The sequence below is a fragment of the Zootoca vivipara genome, chromosome 3 (genome assembly GCF_965207765.1).
Source record: "Zootoca vivipara chromosome 3, rZooViv2.hap1.1, whole genome shotgun sequence".
NCBI classification, from domain to species: Eukaryota; Metazoa; Chordata; class Lepidosauria; order Squamata; family Lacertidae; genus Zootoca; species Zootoca vivipara.
In genome coordinates, this window is record NC_142586.1 from 38421029 (window position 1) to 38438944 (window position 17916).

At 40.7% G+C, this 17916-nt stretch overlaps 1 protein-coding gene across 3 annotated transcripts in view; it reads right to left on the reverse strand.

Moving 5' to 3' along the window:
- Window positions 1–1450: 1450 nt before the first annotated feature.
- IBTK (inhibitor of Bruton tyrosine kinase) overlaps window positions 1451–17916 on the reverse strand; it is a 53556-nt gene continuing 37090 nt past the window's right edge. For 2 of the 3 annotated variants that reach the window (XM_088665926.1, XM_035109524.3), the window contains 14 exons: window positions 17438–17534; window positions 15894–15995; window positions 15187–15304; window positions 13661–13721; window positions 12756–12883; window positions 12006–12118; window positions 10582–10730; window positions 9675–9838; window positions 8912–9004; window positions 8384–8515; window positions 4757–4891; window positions 3611–3670; window positions 3387–3519; window positions 1451–2449 (listed from right to left, as the gene is read on the reverse strand). In XM_088665926.1, the coding sequence (XP_088522052.1) occupies window positions 2324–2449; window positions 3387–3519; window positions 3611–3670; window positions 4757–4891; window positions 8384–8515; window positions 8912–9004; window positions 9675–9838; window positions 10582–10730; window positions 12006–12118; window positions 12756–12883; window positions 13661–13721; window positions 15187–15304; window positions 15894–15995; window positions 17438–17534 (1611 nt within the window). In that variant the 3' untranslated portion in view covers window positions 1451–2323. The remainder of the gene's footprint in view (window positions 2450–3386; window positions 3520–3610; window positions 3671–4756; window positions 4892–8383; window positions 8516–8911; window positions 9005–9674; window positions 9839–10581; window positions 10731–12005; window positions 12119–12755; window positions 12884–13660; window positions 13722–15186; window positions 15305–15893; window positions 15996–17437; window positions 17535–17916) is intronic. The other variant, XM_088665925.1, reaches the window with a different exon arrangement.

A 17916-nucleotide genomic window follows, 5' to 3' on the forward strand; every position in this document is an offset into this window, starting at 1 on the left:
TTGAAGTTCAAGGGTACAAATTTCATTTACATCAAAATAATGAAGTGATGGACTTTTGCCCATTTGCAAACAGTTTACAGAAGGAACCGTTTAATAGCCAGACAGTGCTAATTTATTTTGTGACTGTCGCTGGCAAGGGATTCGCTTTGTAATTATAACAGACAAACTGGAGGAGGGGGAGGGAAGGATTAAATCTAGACCTAAAGCAAAGTCAGGAGCTCACAGTTGGCACCTTCTCCAAATTTTGATTTTCCCCTTTGGGAGAAGCAGGCACATTAAAAAAATATATAAATAAAATGACAGCACGACAGGCATGTAGTTGAAGCATAGTCATTGTATGTTTGAAATTACTACTCGAGAGTGAACAAGAAAATGCAGCTACCTGTGATTCTCCGATAGTGTCAACAAAGCTCAGATGATGTTCCAAGGACGAACTCTAATTGTGGAACTTCACCAAGGTTAGTAATTTTAGTCACACTGAAGAAGATTTATGTTATATCCATGATATTTGTCATGAGTCCTCCTTCCATCAGTTGATTCTGAATATAGCCACAACATACTGCTCAACTTTGTTGATGTTTAGTCGTTTAGTCGTGTCCGACTCTTCGTGACCCCATGGACCATAGCATGCCAGGCACTCCTGTCTTCCACTGCCTCCCGCAGTAATTATCAGTTATACACTCCATTATTTTCTTGTGCAATAATGAGAATTTTGTCCAGTCAACTGTCTTTTCACTTGGTATTTTGAAAACTCCTTGCGCAGTGCAGTATTTTCCTCACTCTTCCCACACATGAAAAGGGCTCTATTGAGAGCCTTCACCAGTACATGAGAAAATCAGCCATAGGCACACCTGTTGTATATGTGAAGCATTATGAAAGACCTTAACTTGAGGGGGGAAACAGAGGGTGGATCTACGCTAGTCGTCTAGAACATTAAAAATGTGTTATTAAAATGTGACAACAGAGGGTGCTGTAAAAATAATCCGCTAGCCACAAAAATAACCTGCTAATCAATTGTGTATCCTATGGTAACTCGTGCTAAACCACCACTTGCTCTTTATTGTGTTTAAAGAGTCATTTTTGGTGTTCAACTGCATACCATGAGATACAACTACATATAATGTAGACTACAGGTGACTAAACTGCAGCTCCAACTAACATCATCCCTGACCACTGGCCATGTTGGTTGTGGCTGATGGGAGTTTGGAGGTTCTAGCAGAGAAATGTAGCTCTCACATACCCTTGGCCAAGGAGTAGTGAAGGAGGAAGGGGACACCTACCTGGTCAATCAGACCAGTCAAATCAACCCTGAAAGTCAAAGGAGTGAAAGACGTTACAGTCACATCAGGGAGGTGGAGGTCAACAATCTCCAAATCTTTCCCATCATTTCAACAAATGTTGAGATAATTGAAATCTGGCCTCCCCACACCCAAACATACACATACTCTGATTGGACCAACAGCACTTTTATTAGAGTTAACAAACAATCTTTTATAAGACTTTCCAATGACAGGAAAAATCATCCACAATCAGGCATAGGGTTTTGAACACAGAGTACCAATGCATCTGTTACAAGTGAAAATGGTCAAAATGCAATGCTCATTTGTATGAATAGTTTTAATGCCTAATTAATAGCATGTGCTTTTCTGGAAACATTTTGCAGTTTAGCATGCTGCTACCTACCCCATCCCACTTTTTGCCATACAAGCCAAAATGTGCCTTTTTTCTATTTGATCTGGACTCCCAGAACAGTAAAGTCTGCATTATTATAAGGGCAGTCTCAGAAGAATTTGAATACCTACTTAAACCAGCACAAAATACCTATCAAGTAAAGACTTATTTGTATAAGGCAAGATGGCAAGGAGCATTGTCCAGAAGAGCAAGAATGAGGCACCGAAACATATCAGACACTGGATACCATTGCTTCAACAGACAGCATTTTCTTTCTTTTTCTCTTATTACACAAACAGCAACAAAATTTAGGAAATCAAAATTTGTGGTATTATGGCTGATCATTCAGTTGCATTAATTCAACATGTATGCATGATAATGACAGTTCAGCTGTTGTTAACTGGAGAAAAAACACTTGGCTTTGCACCTTTTGCTAATTACTAAAAGGGTAAGCTCATACTTAAACTAGATATACTTGGTTTCAAGTATATGCAGACTTCATTCTCCATCTTCATAATATGAACAATTAGTAATGCAGTCGGACAAGGAAGATACATTTTCAAAGCAGATACTATGTTGAAAAGAGATGGACACACGTTACTATCCTTAATCTTAGGGCATACATCTTCATAAAATCCAAGATTAGTCCAGATCAATGCTTGTTCCACATTGGAGCTGCTATTGGCCCTTGTGGAGACCTTTCGACCACAACAAACTCATCAGGGTTGCCAACTGCTTGATAGTGGATTAACAGGTCCTGGATAGCACGTTCCTCTATCTGGAAGAAGAGAGGAAGAAAGGGGAGGGTGATACTTTTTGAAATCTGACAGGGCCAAGGATGATGTTTACACAAGCAGAGAAGAACGGACGTCACCTGATCCTTAAACCTCAAAGTGCCCAAATCTTCTGGCAAGCTCAGTAGCACAACAAAGCCTCATGAAAGGTAATTAACTGTAATTTCACATTCTCCCAGATTCCCCCATTAAGGAAACAACACATGCAACTTCTCTTGATCAACTGAGCACATAGATCTAACTACTGGTTAGGACAAGTTAAATCGAGGGAAGTTGCTGTTGGACTGGCCTGTGCAACTGCTCCAGCTGAATCTCATACCAAATTGGGCCTGGAGCAGTTTAAGGCATTGGGTGATTTGTGAGTTGGGGGGGGGAGGGGTTGGACAGAATGCAGAGGATGCAGGAAGTCTGCCTGCATCTCCTTCTCCCCTGCCCCAACTGCATGCTTAGTTATGCTTTAGAACCCTAATTAAACACAGTTCAAGGCTCCTGATTCGCTCTACTCAGATTCACGTTGATTAGATTAGAGATGCTTTGAAATGCCAGATCACGCCCCAAATTGGATTCAGGGGGACATTCCCAGCCCTGTTGTTAGACTCCCTACTCCAATCAGCCCCAGCCAGAATGACTAACAGTCAGTATGAGGTGAGCTGTCGTCCAACAACACCTGGAAGGTGGCGGAATTATGAAATTAAAAATAAACAAATAATACTGAACTAGCATTAAGAAAATACTTGAAGGCATGTGAATAACACAGCATATCATAAACAACATAGCAAAATGTTATATTGAATTGTATTTTCAAAAAGTGGTTGTAAACAGCTTGCTGGGGCCAAAGGTCTCGGTAAAAATGTACGTAATAAAATAAAAAGAATGGTAATCAGCCACTTGTAACTTATTGTACTGAGCATTTTGCCTTACCTGGATCAAAGCTAAAGGTTTCTCTCTACTCCGGATGAGAGCAGCTTCTTGCTGGAGTTCTTCCTCTACAATTTCTGCAAATGTGATAGTTGTTGCTACAACTGGACGCATAAAGGATGCTGCTAACCAAGGGCTGCAAGGTAGATTACCAAATGAAAGATGTCACCACATCGCAGAAGACATTTTCCTTCAAATACTTTTAATTAATTACAAATCCAACTTACTTCTGATTTTCTGACAGTGTTCGTTCATTAAAATGTTGATATTCAGCCCCAGATGAGCATCTAGAGACACAAATAAAATATTAACAGAAGAACTGTTGATTAAAAACATTACCTAAGGAAGTAATAAGGTTGCCAGCCAACATGAATTTCTGGTCTCTGGAATAGTATGAGGAATACATATTTTCACTAGAATTTGATTTCTTTTTCTTTTAAAAAAAATAAATCCCACATTTTCCATTTTGATTAAAAAAAACAAAACCCAAGGCAAGTTTTATTTATCTATAGAAACCAAGGCATCTATTTATGAAAAAGGTGGAAGTGGGGATAGAAGTCACCTCCCTTCACTAATGGCTCAAGGTAGAGATATTTTTTATTTTAAAAAAACAGCCACACAGAAAGTAGACTATATCTCTCTCTAAAAAATTTCCCCAACTCCTTCACTTACATTAAACTGGCATGCAAACCCAAAGTAACATTATACACATGTCTCACTTGAATTGCTTCTGAGAATAAGCTTCCCTAAGACACTTCAATGATAAAGCTATCAAATTAGACATATACCGTATATACAATATTATTGGGACACGGAGGGCGCTGTGGGTTAAACCACAGAGCCCAGGGCTTGCCAATCAGAAGGTCGGCGGTTCGAATCCCCGTGACGGGGTGAGCTCCTGTTGCTCGGTCCCAGCTCCTGCCAACCTAGCAGTTCGAAAGCACGTCGAAGTGCAAGTAGATAAATAGGTTCTGCTCCAGCGGGAAGGTAAACGGCGTTTCTGTGTGCTGCTCTGGTTCGCCAGAAGCAGCTTTGTTATGCTGGCCACATGACCTGGAAGCTGTATGCCAGCTCCCTCGGCCAATAATGTGAGATGAGCGCTACAACTCCAGAGTCGGTCATGACTGGACCTAATGGTCAGGGGTCCCTTTACCTTTACCTTTACCCAATATTATAGAAGTACCGTAAGTGATCTATCATTTATTCTGTTCAGTAATTTATGATAGCTTTAAAACAATGAAATATAGCATGCTATCAGAACATATATTCAACTAAAATGAGATGCTCTGTAAGTACTTAAATAGCTTTTTATATTGATGTGCACAACTTCCGTGCTTGCCAGAAATGTGGAAATAAATGTTATACTTTCTCACCTCAGAGATTTTTGATCTTGTGCATCTTCCATCACTTTAGCACAATGTTTTCCAGAACTGGCACCAACTGTTCTTTTCCCATCCTCCAAGAGATTACGGAATGACTTTGGCGAAGCAGATTGCAATGAAGAAGCCCTTTAGCAGAAAAGAGGGATAAAGTCTCAAACCCTTGCACCTTTTGTGCTATATTTGAGTCACACCAAACTAAATGAATCAAAAACTTCTATGTTATAACTTCCAGAAGATCCTAGAGATTTTCCTGTCTGAAAATTATTTTACCAACAGACTAAAATTGTGTGAAAATCCTAATTCACATAAATCTGTTGCATATCCATGGCTGTTATTTACTTAAGAGTATTTATACCCTACCAACCAACTGGAGTTATTGAGTCATCTTAAGTATACTGAAGACCCTACAAAATTGACAGGAGTTACTAAGCAAGGTGCTTACTAGCCTCACCCAGCACTCCCAAACTTGAGTCCCTAGATGTTGGACCACACATTCCATAGAGACTGGCTGTGGATGACAGGAATTGTAGTCCAACAACAACTGAAGACCAAAGGTGGATGAAGGCTGCAGACACATACTCTAGTACTAATGCAATTGGGAACGGGGTAAAAGAAGATCTGGTTATTCCCCAACTCTTCACAAACAGTGAGGCATCACTTTACCTTACCATTAGTTACACTGAAACATTGTTGCCCATTGGAGAGATCCTTTAGAGCATTTTTAACATTGTTGTACAGTAATTATCTTCTGAGCACAATCTATAAATACAACTTCTTTTTTAAAGGAACAACATTTGATTTGCAACTCTCGTTTTGAGAATAGTACTTGGCTTAAAGTTAGATTAATTGTTTTGCTGAACTCAGGACTGGGGGAAAGGTGCCAACTTGAATAAAATATTGGGCAGGCCAGATAAGCCTCGCCCTGCACAACTGATCACGACATGGCATAAATACCATTTGAATGACAATGGCCATTGACTTTGGAGGGCTCCTCTCCCTCAAATATTTTATGGGGTGTGTGTGAAGGGACATTGGCCCCTAGGAGTTGGCTCCTATGGACTGGGGAAAGCTTTTGCATGAGACTTGAAAGATCATTGAGGGCTGAAACGGTCAGACTGAATACAAGATAGCTTCACTGGCTCACAGTTAGCATCCCTGCTGTAGCAAAGTTGAAGAGAATAATAATATAAGCCATGCAGAAAGTCATCAGCTACTACCCTTGCAGCTCTGAAACCTGTCTCCCTCTTTAGGTTTGGGCCAATTTCAAAGGAAGTTATACATTTCTATTTGGACAGATTAGTAAGCAGGGCTTCTTTTAACTGTACTATTCCATCTGTTTCGCATAGCAGTAAATACAACTCTCCTATTGCAAAGTGGGTTTTTTTGTGTGCTGCTATAATTCTATCTTGTTTGAATTAGAGGCTGGTGCAAAGGCCTAATAAAAGACAGTGGAGGAAAGAGGCCTAGGAAAAAGCCCCAAGTGAGGAACACAGAAAGATGCCGTATACTAAGTCAGACCACTGGTCCAACAAGCTCAGTACTGCGGAAACTGACAAGCAGCGGGCAAGTGGCTTTCCAGAGAAAGCAGGTGCTCTACCACTGAGCTACAACCCTTTACTTGTACACAGTGAGTATCATGCTCCAAGCTTTGCCTGCTGGATGTTAAAAGCTCTCATTCTCTAGAAGGATACATTCCTGTGCAGACTTTTGTTATAATTGAAGTGTCAATGTTGCTGGCCCCTATAGGTCAAGTCCATCCCAAGCTTCTCCGTGCTTTTTCATGTAACTGTTAATTAATATACCACAAGCCCCAGGCATTAGAAGTGAAATAAATGCTATTTATGAACATTCAAATCCATTATCTGAAATGGTCGCCATGATGCCAATTTAGCTTTCTATTCCATCCTGTCAGAAGATGATTGAAATGTTATATGCAAGCAACTCCCCCACCAAATACTATTATAATAAGTGCACCTTGAAAACTTGGTCAGGGGTATTTTTTGCTGGGAGTGTGTGCTAGTTTACCTTCAACCTTTTATTCGCTTGCCAACAATTGTGATTCCAAAAATGCTCAACACTGGGTTTGTTTTTATTAATTAATCTTCAAAGAACATTCCACAGTCCTAACCCGCCCCCGCCCCCCAAACCGTGAAACTAGAGGTTTCTTTTGGCAAGAAAAATGCCCAGCATGGTTTAAGATATATTGAGTCTCCATGTCAACCAAAAAAAGAAGAAGAAAGTTCCAGAAGGCCCCACACCCGTCTGGCAAGTTGTCTTGCCAGTAGAGCTGCTGCATTTCCAAGACAAGGATCTTGTTTCACTGCAAAACAAAAGTTCTGGAGAATGCCACATACGGCAAGCACGGAAACCTCAACGTGGTGCCAAATGTATGCATGTGAGTTCATTTGGGCTTCAAAGCAGCCAGGGTTATACCAGAACTCAACAAGCTTAAGACAAATGCAAACTTTTTTCTGTCACCCTAAATTAGTTAAGTCAAGAATCCTTAATGAGAACCATGTTTGTTAATGAGGAATTGTCATCAAGCCAGCAGTATGTGTGTGTGTGTGTGTGTGTGTGTGTGTGTGTGTGTGTGTATTCAAAAAGGACATTAAAATAAATTCCATGATCCAATGATCCAGTATTTTTTTAAAAGAAAAAAATACTATAAGATTTCACACTGATGGTCTGCTTAAAGCTTTTAGGGGGTTTGCCATTTTCCATTTTTTGCAGCCAAATGAATTTTATGAAGGAAGTTTGGCCATTTATGCCCACGTTAAAATTAAACCAAAACTCATCCCACAGCTGAAGTACACCAACGTATGCCAGTGTAATGTATTGTAGTGGAAAGAAAAATAAATTTCCAACCATGTTGAAATGTCTGCTCAGCTATGGAGTTCACTGTGTAATATTGGCCTAGTCATCATCTCTCAGCCTATCCAAGTTCAAAGGGCTGTTGAGAGTATGCAGTGGGGAAATGTCATGTATCCTGAGCTCCTGGTAGGAAGCACAGGATACAAACATGACAGGTACATAATGCAAACTTAAAAGGTCTCCAGTGTGTTTTCGCCACTCACCTTGGGTTACTGTGGAAAACTACAAAACTTTGGAAATGCTTTGGAAAATGCAATATTCGCTTACTTTGTACAAGGCCCCAGATGCAATCTAAGACAACTCTAGTTAAAAAGAAAGGTGCAGAAGAGAAGGAAAGAATTCTGGCAAGAGGGTGAACAGCTCTAAGTTAGATGGGTCAATAGCATGACTGTATAAGGCAGCTTGACAGAGAAAATATAGATGATTGCAATAGCCTGGTTTTCCAGACTCTTAGAACCCTACTGATCAGTTATTCCAAATTAACATATCACACTTCATACAGAGTAGTCAACTCCTCAAAATTAGCACTGTAGTTAGTAGTTTGTATATATAGGGTTGTTCTTGAACCCCGGGAAAGCTTGCCCACACCAGAAAAGAGACAATTCTGAAAATACTACTCAGGTTCAGGTAAATTCCTCACCACTTATTAAGTTACTTAGGTGTTCTGCTCAGCTGAAACAAAACTTATTTTAAAGACTGAAATAGATGCCAACAAGCATTAACACTAAGGCATACTAAGAAACATACCACACATTCCCTGGTTTTGCAGCATTTTGGGGTGTTGGTGGCATGGCTGCCTCTGGGCTGTTATCCTTAGCAGCCATAGCAATCAGTTTCCTTTGCTTCTGAGAAAGCTTACTTCCATGAGAAGTGGGTCTACTAAAAATTACAAACAGAAATGTGGTTTACTACAGGCAATTAAATAATCACACAAATGGCTCAATGGTCTTTCTTACTTACGTAGGTGCTAAATTAGCAAACACACAGAAACTCCATAGCTGTGATAACACCACTGGAGGCGGGGGAGGGAGGCACAAATCTTTCAATTATATCCCTCCTGATCTATTTTTATACAATCATGCACTTAATAAACAATATTTCTGAGGCAAGACAGGTGCTATATCATCAGGTAGATCAGAGCCCCATAAAATTATTTCCAAAATAAAGTTTCAAAGCCCCCCCTCAAAAATTAGGATTTTATAAGTAAGTTAAGAATTTAAATTAACACAAATAGATCTTATCATTTCTCTTATTAAATCATTTTCTTTTACCAACCCTGAATTTATCTTTGGCATGCTTCCACATTTTTGCATGTTTTCTTCAATTTCCATAATAGTTCTTAAATCCATAGCAGGGGGGCTGGCAGGACTGAATGAAACAACAACAACACCACAACAAGTTGTTACTTTTCAAGACATCAATTTTTACTTATATTCTACTTGTCAAGTACCACTGAAATATTCTATATCTTGCATATATTTTGTAACTGGATGTATAATTTATGTCTCCTCCCTCAATTATGGCAAACCTCAAATAGAATGTTTTATATGTTTTTCAGGCAACACATGCAACACCATGGAACACCAGGGACACTTTTAGTTTCACTGACGATGCCCAATACATTAACTTTTAGTTTGTGTGAAGTTTAGTGACTTTTCTTTCAAAGGCTACCATGAAGTAGATCCTTAAAAGCCAGCAGGTTTGGGCTGTAACTTTTACACAACTAAAGTTGTAATAACTCCCAATGAAAAGGGGGAAGTAGCACCTTCAACACAGAGTCAATATAATTGCTTTTAACTTAATGTGCACAACTATCACTAAATAACCTGGTCATCTGATGCATCAGAAAACATGTCAACAACTATGCAGGCCAAATGCCCTCTGGAATGTGAACTTCCCTTCCACAATGAAGACTCACTAGGATGGAGGAGAAATTCAATTCACATTTTAACTTACCTAATTCATGGCATCAGCAACCGACTCAAATACTGTTAATAACTCAGCACATGACACACGTGGGAACAAACACTATATATACCTAAAAGAGCTGATAACCCAGTTGGAAGAGCTTGCGGAGGTGTTTTTGTTGTTAGGAATGCACTGTGGAAGAGATATTTTTTGCAACGATGTTCTCTCGGGTATTTTCACCTCTTTTTTAGCATTTGGAACGTGTGCACTGGAAACACACATTTTCTCTTTTACCTAAAGTCAAAGCACACTAAAATTACACAGTTTTAAGACACAATATGTGCATTTACGGACAAATATGATGAGAACAAAACCAGATTCTGCATTTAATCCAAAGTAGATCCAGAGAGCTACTTCAGGCATGCCCAAGAGCTTGGCATGAATCCCATATTCTGTGGGATTTTCAGCACCCTTCAGCTTTAGAAATGGTTTGCCATGCAACACAGTGTGGCAGGATCTGTGGCTTAACATGTCAAAAGCCCTGCATGGTGCTCTGGACTGCACTGTGAACGTATTTCAAGAGTGTAATCATGTTCACAGTAAGTGGTATTTATAAGAGATACAGTCCTTCAAGTTTTAAGAGAATCCTTTTATAACTTATTCATATTACTGCATCCAATACAACTACTCAATTAAATGCAACAATGTAGCCATTTCACTCCTTTAAAATGTATGTTACATTAAGCAAATAAGGTATTCTGTTATGTGGCATACATAAAGATTAGAAAAAAGCCAACTAAAGAAGAGAAGTAATATCTGCATTACATTAAATGTGTCTCAACACAGCCTCACCAGAATTCTGAAGACCCATCAATGTTTGCTTGGTGTTCAAGAAGATCCCCAAGCTTTCTCCCCCCCCCCCTTCAACTCAAAAGCAAAAAAAGAAAAGATTGGCTCACATGTTTAAAAGCATTAGATGCTGTGTTTTATTTAATTAGTAAACACTGAGGCAAGAAGAGGAATTAAAATGCTCTTACCTCAACTTTATCTGCATTGAATCCTGCTGTGAAGTCAGGGGACTGCAACTCTCTGGGGCTATTCACTCCTACATAGCTACCTTCAGAATCCGAGGTCAGCATTTCAGGAAGGGATTCAATAGAGTTGGTTTTATCTAGTTTCAGTATCCCTATAAGTATTAGGAGAGGAAGGGAAAAAGAAATGATTAGTCTCTGTAATTCAAGCTAGATTAACACCATAGCCTGGCAATGTAAATTCCCTGAGATGCAAAAGTTGTTTGAGTTGGGGTGGGGATTGCTATCCTATGCCTTACAGTCCATCTGCTTGACTTCAAAAGATCCAGCCCTGATCTCACCCTTGCATCCAGGCACACACACACAAACACACCGCCAGCAGCTACACTTGCTACACAGCCAGTTTAGCAGATAGCTTCCTCACTCCAATCTCAGCATTTACTCTTCACTACTTATCTGTACTTTCTGGGAAATGAAGAATCACAGAGGAGAGCTCTGTTTGTTGTTCCCAATGCCTTTACTGGCTCCTGTTCAGGAAACTGAGCCTTGTGCAGGAACAGAAGAGTGTCTTCTGCTTATCCTGATGCCCAGTGCTACTGCTGCCTGTGCTGGGGCGGCAGCCAAACTGGGGGCTAAGGATGCATGTATGTATTCTGACATTCCTTGAAGTTGTTTGTTTCTGCAAGGTCCTGTTGAGGCTCTGGGAGTCAACACCAGTGATCAGGTCATCTATTATGCATTGTATAGTTGTACCGTAATGCACCACATCTTGCACAAGTGAACTGGCTTCATCACTTTTACTGCAATGAAGTTGCTTGCCACTGTCTGCAGAGGTCAGGGGAAAGCCCTGTCTCATTTCAGCACAGCTCTTTGCAGCCTTGGGGTACAATTTACAGAGCTTAATCAAAACATTATGTATTATCAAGTCCACAGACACAATGAAAGCAAAAACAAATGGTAATACAGTAGCAACAAGCCCCAGCAAGTCACCCACACCAACAATTTTTCAGCCTGGAAAACAACTGTCACATGATATAACAGATTTACAATAGCTTTACAATAGTACATTTAAAACAAAGTGGCAGCTGACACATGTGAATCAGAAACCTTCCACTGATCCTGTCAGATGGGAGGGGCTCTAGAGGAACAGGTAGAGAGTCACAAATAACTCGACCATGGTATCAAGAAAGCATGCATACCAACTGCTTCCCACATGATCCATACAATATTCACAATGTATCAGGTGACTAGTCTTCAACCATGTTGAGATCCATACATCCCAGCTAATTATGGCATTACAGAACTAACTGAAACTGAGAACCATACCTAGTACACTTCTATTTTGTGAGTATGGAGATTTACTTAACTGACAATCACTTTAAAAGCAATCTACAAATCAGTAGTGAAAACAAAGCTCATCTGCCACTAACCTGTAGAGGGTGGGCTCTGAATAATATCAGAAAGATTATACCCTCCTGAGCTGTCTGACCGTTTTCGTGGCTTCTTCTTTGCCTTTGCTTTTGCTTTTTTGAAAAGAGCTTCCCTGGTTTAAAGCAAAACACTTTTATTTAGATTTCACTCACTTTTTTATTGTGACAAACAGAATTTCAACTTTTCTTACTACATTCTCCCAGGCCCAGGTTTTCCCAATATCAGGACCGTGTCTTTTCTTAACCCAGTTTTTAAAAACTATTTTAGACAAACCTTTAAAAATAATAATACAAGAATTTGTTTCCTTAAATTTCAGTGTCTGAGCTCTACAAATCATCCCCTGCTTTAACAAATACCCTTTCTCCATCTTTTCTTGTTCAGCTCTGAATTGGGATAATGAGATTCACAGTGGGGATTTACAATACCCAGGGAACATAACACAGTGCATTTAAAAGCGAATTACTCCTTTCTCCATCCCACCCCAGTCCCCCTTGCTATTTGAACCAAAAGATGTCTGGGCAGTAATTTTTCCTTACCAAAGAAAATTCTGCCATTTAAAAACTTTTATATGGAATGTGTTTACTGACACCAATCCACAGTGTTCCATTCTAGCTGCAGATTGGCTGCTTAGAATAACTGAAAACAAATAGGAACACAGCAGGCAAGAGGTGGGCAGTGCAAGAGGTGGGCAGAGTGATGAAGCCTCATCACTCACAGCAGCAGAAGGTGGAGGGCAGGCAGACACTTACTGAGTAGTTTGCTCTGCACTCAACTCTTCTTTCAGGAAGACAAAGGTTTCTCCTTCCTCAGGCTCCAAGGAACTAATATCAGGGCCATCTTGGTATGGAGTAATTACCCTTCTGACCATAGCAGGAATCTACAACATCATAGATGCTTGTTAAGCTGTGCCACTAGGAAAAACAGGTAGGCATTGAATGCATATTTTAAAAATCTGTGCTGTTGTACATTTTGAAATCCCATAAAATTCAGTTTGGAAGAAGAGTGACTAACCCCCAGTTTGGGGGCCTCATTTCCCACATTTTTTTGTCTCCCCGCACCCAGACCCCACTATTTTTGGTGGCAGCAAAGAGAACAAACATTAAAGGTGACAAAGCACTGGCGTGAGTGGAGCCCAGTGCTCCCGGGTCATTGGACTGATTCTTTCAGTCAAGAGGGGCACACACACTGCTTGGTATATGGCTCCCAGAGGCTGGCCCCAGAGTAAATGTGGCCCTCAGACCAAAAATGATTAGCCACCCATCCCTTGTTTAAAGTATGGCATGGAAGAGAAACCCTCCATATGATTAATCTAAGGATGTGTTGGGATATATAGACGATTCATAAAGTAACCTAAAACATTTGGAGTAATATAATCCGAGTAAAGTTGTAAATACCTGGTGAAGCCTTGACCAAGTTTCTAAACCTATATTTTATTCATTATAACGACAGTTCAGCAGACTCTAGAGGAGTCTTGCTTTAGTATCTGCGGGACTCTTTTTCTATTATGGCAATTTAAAACATGAGACAGATTATCAATGCTGCACAATTAGAAAATAAATTGGTCAGAATTTCTTTTAACAAAAGACGTATCAAGACATTTCATCACTCAGGCTGCTTTAAAATGTAGCCTACTTAAACTAATAATAGTACTTACCATTTTTCTGTAGGAAACGGAAAGGTCCTTCAAAACGTCATCACTTAAAACATCTAGAGCCCTAAGACAAACACACGTTAAATGCAAATTCAAGAGTGGCTCGCTGAAGACACTCAACATTTAGTTGTGCCCAAGCACAAGGAAATGAAAGGCAATCTTGATAAATTCTACTTAATTCATAAAGTATTTGGGTGTACTGATAACAGAACAAGATTCTAAAGTGCTAGGAGTCAACTGAGTTGCTACAGACCTTAGACCTGTAAATGCCTGCTTGTGAACTGTCTCTTGGCTTAGTCCCAATTCTAGACCAGGTAATCATTTTTTTATTATTATTAATGGTACAAGTGTGAGTTGGTGGAAAGAGTAATGGTACAACAGCTCTCCAGGTAACAACTTCCCATGATCGGGAATCAAGCAAAGAACTACAGGTGCTGCTATGGCAGTACAGAAAAGAGAATCTGCGGGTGAACTATGCAAGGAGAAATGATGAAAGGAAAGAGAACCGACAAGAGCAGAGATTATGCAGAGCAACCTCCCCCAATCTGGTGCCCTCCATATGTTTTTGCCTACAACTCCTATCATACCTAACTATTGGCTATGTTGGCTGGGACTAATGGGAGTTGTGGTCCAAAATATCTGGAAGGTTGAGGAAGGTTGGTTTAGACATGGGAGGCAGCCTGTCATTCAGAAGGCAGCAGTAGCAAAATGGATCAAATAGAAGAGCATAGAAGAATGAGAACAGGAAAAGGATCTGAGTGGTAAATATTAAGGGAGCAGAACTGGGAAATCTAGAGCCTAGGCCCATGTAACTTGAAACTGATGTAGTGGAAGACAGGGATCCAGTACAGGCACAAACCCTCTTCAGCAGGCATCCCCAAATTTGACCCTCCAGATGTTTAGGAACTCCCATCATCCCTAGCTAACAGGACCAGTGGTCAGGGATGATGGGAATTGTAGTCTCAAAACATCAGGAGGGCCGAGTTTGGGGAAGCCTGCTCTTCAGGCATTAATGCTCCTGTGTTGAGTAGCATGGCAGCAGGAAGTGGCAATAAATACCAGAAATAACTCCATCCGCTAGCCTTCAGATGAATAGCACATATATCTATGCTGACAAAGCTTATCTGTACACAGCTGAATACTCAAAGGGCCTGTACACTACCGGTACGTGGCGTGTCCCTGTTCCCATGTTACTCAACACATGAGCCTTAACGCCCGAAGGGAGCTATAGTTACTTTTGCCAAACCTCCAAAACCTTTTAAACAATGGCTCCCTCACTCCATTCTGAAAATCTGTTTGAAATGTGACACAAGCATTCTCTTTAAAGAGCATGTGTTTTTCAATGTCACTCGCTTGCCAGCTCTTTTATTTTAAAATGTTCACGTATTACATTTTCAAACTGCTTTTTAAACCTGGTGGGTTGGTGTCAAAGCAGGAAACTCTCAATGCACGTTAATATACTACTCATTTCCCTGTGGGTTATGGTCTGAGACAGCAGTTGAGCATGGAGTGCCAGGGATTGCTTTTACCTTGTTTCAAGTATAGCTGCCATGTTTAGAACGATGAATTGCAAGCAAGATTGTTTCAATTGCTCAGCGTTGTACATAGCTGCAAACTCCAGAAGCTCAGCAGCATTCTTCAAAGTAACTGAAATTGGAGGGAAAAAGAAGAGAATACATTTCCCAAGCCATTTCTGTTAAATGCCACTTATCCACAATATAAATTTATAGTGCTTTGCAGAAAATTCTGGGGTATGTTCTAGGGCAGGCACCCCCAAACTTCGGCCCTCCAGATGTTTTGGACTACAATTCCCATCTTCCCTGACCATTGGTCCTGCTAGCTAGGGATCATGGGAGTTGTAGGTCAAAACATCTGGAGGGCCACAGTTTGGGGATGCCTGTTCTAGGGTATGTACATAGATCATCTGGGGCACTAACAAGGCTATTTGGACTTGCACAAATGGAATGCATTATCTAAAATTCCCCCATTCATGCTCCACAGGTGCATACTGCAAAGAAAGATTTATAATGGAAACTTTATTTCAGAAAGTTTGTCCACCATTACTAGGTGGACAAACCATTACAGCACAATTTGAAAGTCATTGGGCCTAAACATTTTATTTTAACAGGCACACTACAATGATAAATAACATCATGTTTTGACATTCATGAGAGCTATTGTGTAACTTTAAAACAATAAGTAGCATTACTACAGGGTCAATCCAGTAACAACTCACGTTTTTCGGTAATGGCTACTTCACAGATTTCTTTCAGTCGTAACGTAAGGAGCTGATCTGCTACCACAAGAATATTGCAGATGAATTCCACATTTTGAGATTCTGGAAATCATTGGAAAATTGTATCTTGTATCTTGTATCTGTTAACTCAGCCAAGATTATAGTCTAACATAACACAGTATGAATCAGCCCACTCAACTGCAAACTGTTTCAGATGATTAGCTTGCCTGGAATGTGCAAGTCACTCTCTAGAAAAAACTATCCCTATTCTGTGTGCCATACTGAGGCTACCGGAAAAAAGTACAGATCTCAGCTTTCTGCAACCTTAATCAAATGCCTTTGCAACTTCCCAATACTTGTTCTAGTCCTAGTAGATCTAGTGGTTGCCTCAACCCTCCTCTACCCTTTCATATTTGTCTGGTTTAGGGAAGAAAGGGTGCCATTTTTACATAATCAGCCACCTGCATCTCTGTCATAAGGCGATATGGAGTAAAGTGTCGTCAATATGCAGATGACACCCAGCTCTGTCTCTCTGCTCCAATCAAACCAGGAGAGGCAGCTGATGTGTTAGATCAGTGCTTGGAGAAAGCTCAGCCCTGAAAAGACAGAGGTGCTATGTGCCCCAATTGCTTGTGTTCCAGGAGGTGGGGAGACGACCAGCAGCTTGGGGGTCACTGGAGGCTCAGGTACTTAGGAGTGCCTTTTTTCAGCTACAGCTGTGGCCCCCTTTGTACAGAAATGACTTGGTCACTGTGCAGGGCAGTCTCGAGCAGGTCGGCCGCCCTGGCGCTGAGGGGCGGAGATCACTCCGGCACCCCCGCCCTCGCAGGGCGCAGCATGGTTTCCCGGCCCGGCGCCCTGGCGCACCGCGCCACCGGGGATCTACCTAGAGCCGGCCCTGCCACTGTGCAGTAACTTCCAGCCTGGATCATTGTAATGTTTTCTACGTGGGGCTGCCCTTGAAGATGACTCAGAAACTTGATCCAAAATGCAACATCCAGATGGCTGAGTTCCTTCAGGTCTCTTAAATGCCATTTTAAAATAGTTGCCCTGCTTACCAGTTCATTTTCAGGCCAAATTCAAGGTGCTCACTTTAATGTTTAAAGCCCTAAACCACTCAGGCCCCAAATACCTGAAAGATCACATCATTCCCTAACTTCTCAAGGTGCTAACATGAGTGGAGGGGGCCCTCTTGGTTGCTCCACTGCCCTCAGAAGCTCAGGGCGGTCGCGGCACTCTTGGCAGCAGTCCCTTAGTTGTGGAATTCACTTCCCACATAGGTATGTCCGGCACCTTTATTGTACTGCTTTCAGCAAATGCTGAAGACACACATCTTTATCCTGGCTTTTTACACTTGTTTCAAACTGTTTTTAATATTGTGTAATACTACATTTTTAAATGTTGGATTTACATGACATTATACCATTTGTGTATTTTAATCCATTAAGCTGGCATTTTGCTATTGATACTATTTTCATCTCCTCTTCCTACTGTTCCCAGATCCCCAAACATGTAATTTATTCCCATTCTATTAACAGCCTTACCTTTTACTATAACAGCTTCATCAGTGTAAATATAATCCAGGATGACCTGCAGGATGTCAGAGGGGAATGGCATTTCCAGAGCAGCACAACATGATGCCTAAATGGAAGCGGGTTTAAACAAACATTTCAAATGCCAGCCACTTTTAAGATCCAGTAGAAGCTCCTTGTAAACCTTTAGGGAAGTCATCAGATTTAAAAAATGATATATGCCATTACAAATAGTGCATGCAACAGAAAACTAGTAGTAGCAGCAGCAGCAAAATACATAAACCTTGATCCTTTCCAAATAACCCAGATCACCAATGTATTGTGCTTACTCTTCTGTATTCTACTATATATTAATAAAGTGTCTTGGTAGCTTTCATAAAAATCAACATACTAAGAGGGTTGGTGAGCAGTGTTTCCAAAGGTTCCAATAGCCAGTGAACACTTTTCCCCTTCAATGACCTCAGATGCACATTTTACTAAAGGATTTAGAG